Here is an 11,533-nt window from a genome sequence, read left to right as displayed (position 1 = left end):
ATTCTAATTGTTCATGTATTCATGCTGTAAGAACGCTTCGCGCTGATCGGCGCTTCATCGGATATTTCCATGCACCAACTTATAAATCAAAATTTCTACTCAATAAAATAACGATAATGATGATGAAAGAGAGAGGTCAGACAGTCATGTTTTCCCGCGAGTTAGAACAGTCGTCTTAAATTTGAAACATAAGGAAAAATAACACATATGGAGACTGCAATTGGGAAATGTTAACAGGAAACTGAAAAATACAATTATGACGCTTTATTTACGTTGAACTCGAAAATCCATAAAATCACCGTGTCTTCATTTGTTATGCTCACTCATCTGGGCCATGCATATGTAAAACATGAATTTAAAAATCTCGATAATTTTCACGCAGTATGAACTCTTGGCAGCGATTTTGCAAACGTCCATTGATTTGCAAAATAAAATAAAGTAAAAATAATATGAATGGCCCTTGCTTGGTGACTTAGAGAGAATATATTATAATCCATTTAGATAAATGTTCTTATTGATAACTTTGATTTAAATGCCGAACACCTTTCGATGTAAAAAATATGGACCAATTTATCCAAGACAGGCGCAGATCGATAAATAGTATGACTATCTTGTGAATTGAATACATTATATATTTTGATTCCATAAACATACATATCATTTATTCAGCATTATATTTTGAGATGTACAAAGATATATTAATGTAAAAAACGACACAAAAATATCAGAAATTGTGTATTAATTAGACTATAACAATGCTCAAATGCTAGATGTATAAAATGTTTTATATAAGCTATTGTTTTACATTAATTTCATCACGGGCCATATCGGCCTATTTCAATTTGTATTTCTTTTGAATAACCTTTAGTCTTCTTCTTCTTCTTCTTCTTCTTCTTCTTCTTCTTCTTCTTCTTCTTCTTGTTTTGCGTCTTCTCCGAATCATAAATCATACGATTTTGAAACCGGTTTGCGTTTTAAGCAAAAGCACATAGATTTCACCAACCCCCATACTTTCATGTTACATGTGAAGGCTATGAAAATATAAACACCTTGCAACGAGGAGGCGGCAAGAGCAAGATACGAGAACACCGACATCTCAAACATCGCGTCAACAATTATCAGAGGCCAAGTGATGCCAAGAAGAGCAGAGACCTTTATGTAAATTTTGAAATAATTTCTTTCCCTAGAGGAGGATTGTACTTCCGATCTCCGCAGAACAATGATGGTTTTAAGAAACAAACCGACATTGATTATGAGTAAAGCAGTTATTGGCAACAGGAACGCTGCCAATTGTGTAGGACGATCGTTTATAAAACAGATATCGGTCCCGTAACCAATCATTCCAATCCGCAAATAATTCACGAGAAATGTTGTAACCAAAACCAGAAAAGGGGTGCAGTAGATATAAAAAGCATACTTAATTTGCAGCTTATATGAAAATGATGAAGCCAAAGCAAATGGTTTTTGTACAAATACACGAAATATATGATACGCACATACATTCATAGCAAGAAACGTTGAAAGCCAAAAATAATGTATACAGAAACCAAAGACGACACATGCTTGTGGAAGATTTGTAGCCCATAGCCCAAACTTTGCGAACGTCTGAGCAGACAAGAGGCAGAAAATCAAACTCATATTATTAATGCCAAAGGTATTCCTTAGTTCTTTAAATACAAAATAAACTATCAAAGATAATATCATACAGATAAACGATACAGTTGTACAGAGACTGTCAATGACTTTATATGAAAAGAATTGAGGTGTGATGTAAAACTGCTTTAGTTCCACCACAGGCTTTAGGACATCCGTTACACACACTCTGATGTACGACTCGTACAACTCCACATCGCGCAGAGGAAGTTCAGTCTTGTAGTCGTGGAAGATAACCGATTTGTTTCTATCCGTGAAGGTGTAGTTAGACTCTGGAATTTCAACCATAGGGCACGCTAAAAACTTGTTTACATGGATAACATTATATCCGGACAAGAGGTGATCACGGAACTTGTCCATGCATTTGTTGTTGTCAGAACATTCGTTGTTGATACCATACGTGGTGAGGTGTATCGTTTGAGAGCCAGCCTTCACAGCAAGTGGCATAGTGATAGAGTCAACTAATGTATTTTCGAACACAGTTAAACTGTTGGTTGAATAGAGATAGATTTGTAAAATTGTTAGCACAACATTTGTCGAAGTTGTTTGTATGTCTGAGCTTAAATAGTCATTGTTGTCAAATACGCTGCAGGCCCTTATTTCAGACTTTGTTTGGTTCAATTGTAGTTTATTTTCAAGCTCGCCAGATAATTGGTCACATATTAAATTTGATAGATTTTTAAAATCGTACATTTGATTGCTAGAACCCATTTTGTACCCAATTTGGAGCACGTACAATACACGGAGGGGGTTTACATCGACACTGTACACGCATGCGGTGCCCACAATGACACGGCCTTCAGCACAAACTAATTTGCCCTGTACCTGAAAAAAATGAATAAGATAGCGATTACATTTAATGGCATTTTTGTAATATATATGTATATATATTGCTTCGAAGTACTATAATAGGTATACCCAGTAATAAAAAAACTTGTAAACAATAAACACGTGTTCTGTCTCTTAACGTAATTTGGAACTGGACAATCATTCAACAATTACGTACACCTTTTCTGTCTTTCTTTTTACAAATGATTACCATGGCTTGCTTATTAGAAATAAGAAAAAAACAGTATTGAAATGGTTTATTATTTAAATGAATATATGTCATACTATTGACGTATACATCACCTTTCCGATGCATTTCTATAACAATTTAACTTGACTGCTGAAAGAAATGCTAAAAGTAACGAAATGAAAAAGAGAAAAAAACATCAATGCTCACCATAAGAGAAATTCCATTAAATATAAATCCTTAACGAGTAAGACTTTTACGGAAGAAGTAAAAGTCAGCACGAATGATACTTACAACAAGCCACGTACTAGAACTATCGAAAAACTAAAAAGTTACCGAAAAACAAAGGAAAAAATAAATCTCCTACATGATGATTAACCTTTAACGCATTTAACATATAATGAGTTTCCTATGTTTTATAAAATATAAAACAAGCTTCTCGTAACTCTTTTTAAACTTCTAGCATGTTTACATTATTTACTTGTTTAACACTAATTATATAGCATTTATATACTGGAAATCCAAATTTAGTTTAATTATATGACAATATACGGAAGTGATTTAAAACCTCGAAAAATAGCAATTATTACACCTTAAAAGTTTTTTTCACATTTACACGTATAAAAAGTGATCGATTTTTTTTATTTCATTTCACAAGTTTCTTCAATATTTATAATAAAACAAGAAGGCAAAGATGGCTCTATATCGCTCACATAATTGGACAAAGAGTTCAAAACTTATTGATCGGACAACATACTGGACGCCTCTCGCCAGGTGAAACTACGTTTTTTAAACGGGCTTATAAAAACATAAACATATGTATTTGTTTAAAATGTTACAAAGGGTCATAACCACTACAATATTTAAGTTGGAGTTATATCACTTGTCACGAAAGAGAACATTGTTACTATTAATGAGTTTATGGAGTTTGAAGTCGATATCGTCAATGATTGTTAAACAATAAAGTAATAATAAAATAAAAAATACAGTTTTTAATAGTAATAATTCTTTTGATAAAAAGGTCACATAACAAAAATTTCTGTGAAAATATTTTGATATCAGGCAAATGGTTTCTGAAGAGAAGTTTCAAAGTTTTTTGTTATAAAGACATATTTTTTTATAATGAAAACTAGCCCCGGCGACCATGTTCTTCGAATCAACATGCTGTGAAGACATTTGATATGGGTTACCTCATGAACATTTCTTTTGAATTATGATGAAGTCGGGTCAGCAGTTTCTATTAAGAAGAAGAAGAAGAAAAAGAAGGAGAAGAAGAAGATTTTCAAAGTTTTTCCTTTTTGCATGGAACAACTTTTATTAAAGGAATTTAAAAGAGGACCACCAAAGGAAACTTACTGTGAAGGTTGGTTGAAATGGCCCCAGTGATTTAGGAAGAGAAGTTGTTTAAAGGAAAATGTTGACGACGGACAACCATCCTATCACACTTTGTGCTCAGGTCGTCTAAAATGTGTGGTTCCTGAAGCCGTTTAGATAGAATTTTAGTAGAAACTTCAACTATCTTAAACGTCACAAATGGCAATAAAATCGTCCATTTGTTTTTATTTCCTCAACTTCGTGTTCATTTTCAATGTTGGTTAAGTTCAATTCATACAAATATGTAGCAAAACTGACACTTCGGCACTAACATTATTTCAGTTGACTACTAAAATTGACCAATATTTTAATTGAAACGCCCATACTGAATCTTAGTCTACAGTCAGACATGAATAGTGCGTATATTTTGGCTAAGGAATAGATTTCCAGCGAATATTCACTTGAAGGTATTAATGAGAAATGGAGAAACATAGCGTATTATGATAGTGGTAAATATTAGATGAACGATCAGTCAATACAGATAACCTGTAGATGCCGGCAACACAGTTCCAGTTTAGCACTTCTAAGTATTAATGTTGCACGTGTTGGCTTATTCTTGTATACACATGTAATAGCTTATGTTTCTAACAGCTGCCAAACTGTTTTCTGAAGAAGCAGGATGCAAGATGATTGGAAGATCACAAACCAAATATTTAAAAAGAAAATTTAATTAGCAATGACGTTGAATATTTAACGATAACCTTTCATCATAAGCGGAGTTATTCAATGAGAGTTTTATACAATTGGGCAGTAAATGTATAGCTAATTAACATCCTTACTAGCTGTCGCTGAACAGTTCAGAAAGAATATGTTTGTTTTTAATTGCGGCTTAATTTTCTTTAACGACGAACATGTTATTAACACTGTTTTTTATTTAAAGCGTTATTGTATGTCTTTGTTTCGGGGTGATGTATATACGTAATGGCAGCCACAGCGATAAGTAAACCAACTATTTCTCGGTTGCATGAGCTGAATGATGTCATAGTTCTTCAAATTGCATCCTGCTTCTAGAACTATGCTTTGAATTAACTATTGAAATACAGTATATTATGCATATAATATTTAATGCGTAAGCATCGCTTGTCAAGGATAGTAGTATTAATATATGCTTTCGTGCATCAACAATATAATAATCGCTACAGAAGCCAAATATTTAACTCTTTTTTTTGAATGTAAATGTATAGTGATCATGCAAAACGAGATACACACTTCCAAAGCAAACATACCTCGTATTTTAAGTCACCAGCGACAGACGTGTTGTACGTTTGTTTGTTAACACTGAAGTATTCGGGGTTTGGCGCGAAAAGACGTCTGAACGTAGATAATTCGTAGTTGCCCAGTGAGTTTCGGCACGTGGATTGATAGCCAAAATACCAAGGGATATCGTAACACTCATCAACAGACGGCTCTTTAGAAAGTTCTTCGTACACGTCCTGGTTTGGAATTACTTTTACATTGCAGAATTTTGATGCGGCGTCCAGTAGCGTATCTGTCCTAAAAAACAAATTCCCTTCGAGTTCAGATGGGCAATGTATGTCGATTTGTACGGAAACGAAAGATGAGTTCCAACCTATAAGACATGGTAAGTGTAAGCGGTTGTCATACAAACTCTCCCTTGGCTCTTTGCAAAGGTCTATATGTGTTGAAACTTGGATATCGTTGAGGCAATAGACGTAGTATGCAATAAAATCAACAACATTTCGGAAACTGTCATTGAGCGTTGTGTTCACAGTACTAGTATTTGTTTTACACTCATACGAATAGAAGATGTTTCTGTTAGCGCACGAGTATTTAAATTGTGTATTTCTTGTCTTACAAAACATCCCATTAGTAAAAACAATATGCTCGTATGTAGTGTTTAAAACTGTATGTTCACTTCCCTTTAGTTCGGTAAGTATTTCAAGAATGCGTACAAAGTTGATAGTATAGTAATACAACCTGTAGCTATAGATCCCAGGTCCAATGGATTTTTGGATTTGCCATGTCGGGGGATCACTGATTTCACTTTCAGATTTAATAATATATCCGCCATTGCAGACCAAGTAATAAATATTTTTAAACGGAAACAAACGTGGCGTCGTCGTTGCATAGTTTGCTGTTTCATTTAAACCTTCAGGACATGTATCAATAACTAGATCTGTCGTATGGTGATAGTGTGACGCAATGGAAGGGTTACAAATGTAGCAGAAAACATTTGAATACACTTTTTTGTAAGGCGTCACGAATGTTTTACATGCAAAATCAACATCTGGGTCATAGATTTCCCAAAGACCGGTCTCATTGCATCTCTCATATGTTAAGTTCCTATCTGTCAATTCGAATAGGAACGCCCAGTCTTGCTTATCTATGTTGTAATCGTCACCGTAGAAGTGCATAAGATAGCACTGGCCGGACTCCAAGTGTCGCCTTATTTTCTCAGCTGAAAAAGGTTCGAAGGAGCTGTCAGTACAGGTGTAAACACTGCTCCAAGAAGTATAGCTAAACACACCATTACATTGAGCACAGTAATAGTTATAGTATGGTATTCCAGTGAGGTTTGATGTTACTGGAGACCATTTCGACTTATCGTTACAGTTTTGTTCTAGTATGTTAAAGTCATCGCCATGGTAAAGTATAGGGAAACACTTTTGTATGAAATAAAACCAGTTGAAGACAATGCCATTACGTTCCGTGTAATTAAAGTTGAGAGTCATTTCCACAAAGTGTGTTTTCATGTATCCGAAAATTGATCCAGGACAGCAGTTTTTCTGGAACATACAGTCCGGCTTACAACTGCACTGTCGACATATATCCGATATCAACGTCTCATTCCATACCCAATCCTGCCCAGTGTGTTCCACATACATAGTGTCACATGGCGACGGTTGTCGAGGACAAAATTCGTAGTAAAGATTAACTAATTTCTTAATATTCAACGGTCCATCATCTGTCGAAAAAAATGCGTTCTGAAGAACCAGTAACCGGTCCTTTTGTATTTCATCGTAAGTGGGAAAAGTCAGTGCCTGCCATCTAACATAATCGCACACGAGATTGAAGAAAATAATCCTTTGTAAGATTAAGCATAACATATTCCCTTTTAGGCCTTGTCTTGGTGAAATACGCGTGTTACATTACTGCAATAGCTTTAGTACACTTCCAGGACGGAAAATGAGGATAGGTTCAATACACTGGCACTTTATATGAGAATTTAGCTTCCGATAATATTTCTGCTCTAATACCAGGATACTTGTTGCTCACGTATTTACTAGTAATGTCAGCGAAGGAGTTTTAATATTATAATAATAATAACATATATTCCGGAATGCACTCACACACTTTGCGTTGTGTTGACAATATTGTAAATTCGTTGACTGAAAGGTAACAGCTGTTAAAAAACGAGGATCAATTTACAATTTTCATTCAAAATCGGGGAAATGCCGTTGTGAGTACAGTGTAACCTATTGCTAAAACAACCTTAATACATCCAGAACTCAGAGACTGTACTTGTTTTTATTGCAATCTATGCTTGCGGCTGAAACGGTTATACAATACTTATAGTATCAATACTTACGTACTTTTCAAATTACAGCTTATCATTGGCTATATTCAACCATAGCTGTCAGTCAGAGTTTGTGAATTTGGCTATAGATGTACTCGTATATGTTCGTATAATGGCTTAATCCATGTTTGACCAATTGTGCTTGCAGTATTTTTTTTAAAAACCACGAATATTAATTTCCACAAATCTTAAAGTAATATTCATCGTACCTGTCAGTGGAACTGCCAAACAGTTATTGAAGTGTTTACTCTTTGCATTTTTATTTTTTGTCATTCTTATAACAACTAAATGTTACATTGCTGCTTACTGGGTTAGGTTAGTATGTGGATATTTGGTATTTGTAGAATAAATACAAGTTTGTATGAAAATTAAGTTATATGAAAACAAGTATACATTTGTTAAAATACATCTTTTATAATTGTACACGATGTACAATGTGAACTTTTTCTGTTTTATTTTCACGTTATACGATACGTGTATTAGATTAAAATTATAGACAATGTGTGTTGTTAAACCATGAGATGCAGGAAGCCGAAGCATTCATATTATGAAACAAAAGTGTCATGTAAGTATGTGCAGTATATGCCATGTATCTTTGACAACATGACACGAGAAATTTACATCAATCTTAAATCATCAATATGTTTAAATATCTATATTATAAAGTATTCTAACACCGATGCAAAAGATTTCTGTGCCGTGTCAAATAAATTTTCCACAAACACGGAACTAACTTGCTATTCTCTATTCATATTGCATCCAGTAGATTTGATTAACCATAATTGGTTTTATACCCTTGTTAACACTGCTATTGATCGAGCAACTGAAGGATTAATGGCCATTATGCAAACACTTAGTAAGAGAATTAACCAGATTGGTAACAATTTATTGTGTCGCCAGGGAAGCACGGCATTCACATTATGGATGACTTTTTCCGGTGTCGTGGATCATCGTCCTTGGTGTAGGTTTCCAAAGGTTTTACTTTGAATTATTTTATCAAGAGTCTTTCAAACTTGCTTTGGTCAACAGTCAATTTCAAGACGATTTTTACTAGAAATTAAAATAGAGAGAGAGAGAGAGATTCTTTATTTCATCCGATATGAAGAGACATGACACATTATAATCAGAACATAATACAAAGAAACATATTGAACAAAATTGTACATAAATTATATACAACAAACAAATATATCAGATAAGAAGGATAACTATAAAAAATACATCTAGTAATACTGTATGATAACTATGCATCTATACATGTACTAATACAGTGAATGAAACATAGTTTTGTAATTTCATTTACCTTTCCCCATTCTACGACGTCTTATTGTTATTGATTTGTTTACATATATTATAATTTCTTGTTTATATTTTGAATTTCTACCGTGCTAGCCCAAAATAACCTAAACGACGAAAAGCGAAAGTCTAGGTCATAATCACGGGAGTTATTATTTGTTGTATCCGTATTTATACAGGAAACTAATGTACTTCAGTGCCGTTTTGAAAGCCTTGACTCTAACTGTGTCCTCTATAGATAGCTGCAGAAAATCAGTTAAAATATTTATTGAAATACGCTAATACGCAGTTCTTATTTATGTCCTTACATTTCTTAATTGCTGGAATTCTTATAAAATATATTTATCGTTTACAAGTTTCAACAATATTTAAATTCAAACTACTTTTGTTTGGAACGGTCTCCAGCTTTATAACGCTTTAGATTAGTTCTTTACATGTTAACTGAATCATGCAGATGACGTTTGGTTCGCATTGTTAATGCTTAAAATAGCACTTTAAACAAGAATCCACATGCTCGACCATGGGATTATTTAGGAAACGGATGCGGTGCATACTCTCGAATGTTCCAAAGAAAAAACAACATTTTTAGCACCATTGCAAAAAAAAACCTTTTTAAATATTATATTTCCATGTCGCACTAAAAGCTTTGTGACGAGCTTTAGTATGGTGGCTGGAGACTACAGACTCCGAGATTCGAGCTGGGACCAATCTCAGATTCGAGCAACACTGCTTACTCTGGCAATCTGAATATTTCATTCCTGGCCGTCTCAGGTACAATCAAGTATCACCTGAGTGCAAGAACTCAATGTCGGCTTCTATTTCAATATGCAGTTATTGAGTTATTGCACTAAGGTGACGAAATATTTTCATAAACCAATTACCTAAATATCTCCGACATAAGGAACATATAAATTTGTTTTGATTCCCAAATATCTCTGCAAGCTCTGATTCTGGTTATGTCAATAATTTTTAAAAAGAAAGTTTTTAAGTACAAAACTTCAGTCATTTCGGATACAAAAAAATATTTAAGTCCTTAATTACGAATATAAGTACACTTTCCTTGTTTCCTGACTGTATTATTATGTATCACGTTAATGCGTATTTTAAATTCCATATCCTTGTTCAATGTTAGAAATAAACTATGCCAGTATTATTGCACATGTGTGAAACAGTGCTTCCGGCAATAGGACCTTGGTCAAATAAACTGTGACCAAAATGATTTTGCGCAAGTATGTTTCAACACGACCCTAAGGCGTTTAAAATTTGATGAACTGTGCTTTCAACCATATATGCCAAAATATGCTTTGCCCAAGGCTATAAAAGCGGAGTTCAATAGCCCACTTGCCCGAAACGCGGAACAAGTAAAAATGCCATTTGAAATTCCAACTCGCATGCCCGAACGGGCAAGTCGTGTTTTTATTTCAGTTTGAATAGTTTTTGTAAAGCTGTCACAAAATATGATGTATAGTACGCGAAACGAATATTTCACTGGTTATTAATATTTTTTAGATTGTATGTGTATTTTAATTAATGAAAGGTAACAGTTCATTCCATTCGCCGCTGCTGTTTTATATAATGACCTATTAACCATAGATAACGTAAATAATTACAATATATATTTCAATGAAATGATGTTTGGTCTTCATTATGTCGAAGTTGCAACGCCGGGAAAGAAATGCCAACGGCAGCAATCGAATAACAGATGACGATAATAAAAAAGGCTAAGTCGAACTTTAAACAAAAAAGGGAAAGTACGATTCCAGCCATCGTGGCAAGCCATTAGACCATGGCTCATGTATAAAAGTGATACTGATACCATGTATTCAGGGTGAGGACTAACGTGATTTCAACGGGGTTCTCACATGTGTCACCAGGGTTCAAACCCGATGTAAACAAGCAAGAAAGTGACAGTAATTCCTAAATAACATTTTTTAGAAAAAAGATAGGAACATATTTCTTAGCCTATAAAAGACTTTGATCATTACTGGTTCTACACGTATAAAATATTTAAGATTTGCTTCTATTATAACGATGCAATCCTTGGCCAAACATTCAACTCGACATAATTTTGTAGAACGATGCTTCGCTGTGTGCGCCGTGATTCTTTGTTTTGTACATATTTCTTAGTCATTTGTAATAGTTAAGAAGTCAGACATGCTTTAAAAAGTTAGTTTTGCTCATTACTCTCATAAAATGAATTGTTCGTTAAATGTTATCTTAGTTTTTTTTCAATAAATATCGAATTTTCATGAAGAGCTGTTGTAAGTGTGAATGTGATATGATAGATACACTAAAATGGAAGGCAAAATTTACTTCAGCAAAACCCGTCTCATGTACGTTCCAAAGTTAAAGAAATTCAACACCCAAGAAACGACAAAAAACCCCAATAACAATTAAATAACAAAATCGCCATTCCTAAAGGTTAATCATAAAACTGCCAACGCTCCATGCTTCAAAAATGGTCAAAATATCATTATCCATAATAAATCAGGAAATAATAAGAAGCACTGACAACGAAATTGACTACCACGAAAATGACCTTTCCTCTTAAGATAATTTGTATCTGGCATGGCCTTTCGTGTAAAAGCGTTCATCCCCAACCCGAGCATAGCGTGTTATGCGGAAACAAGGTTACACAGTTTTCACTTTTCAAATAA

General features: G+C 34.1%; 1 protein-coding gene across 1 annotated transcript; it reads right to left on the bottom strand.

The window, feature by feature from the left end:
- Window positions 1-780: 780 nt before the first annotated feature.
- On the bottom strand, window positions 781-7,152 carry LOC128228733 (uncharacterized). The gene is made up of 2 exons (XM_052940211.1): window positions 5,269-7,152; window positions 781-2,478 (listed from the first exon to the last, which is right to left on the bottom strand). The coding sequence occupies exons 1-2, from the start codon at window positions 7,108-7,110 to the stop codon at window positions 940-942; spliced, it is 3,381 nt and encodes a 1,126-aa protein (XP_052796171.1). The 5' UTR covers window positions 7,111-7,152; the 3' UTR covers window positions 781-939.
- Between the last annotated feature and the right edge of the window lie 4,381 nt (window positions 7,153-11,533).

This window comes from Mya arenaria, chromosome 3, assembly GCF_026914265.1.
Source record: "Mya arenaria isolate MELC-2E11 chromosome 3, ASM2691426v1".
Classification (NCBI taxonomy): Eukaryota; Metazoa; Mollusca; class Bivalvia; order Myida; family Myidae; genus Mya; species Mya arenaria.
The sequence above is the reverse complement of the archived record's forward strand: the minus strand, read 5'-3'. Positions and strand labels throughout refer to the sequence as shown.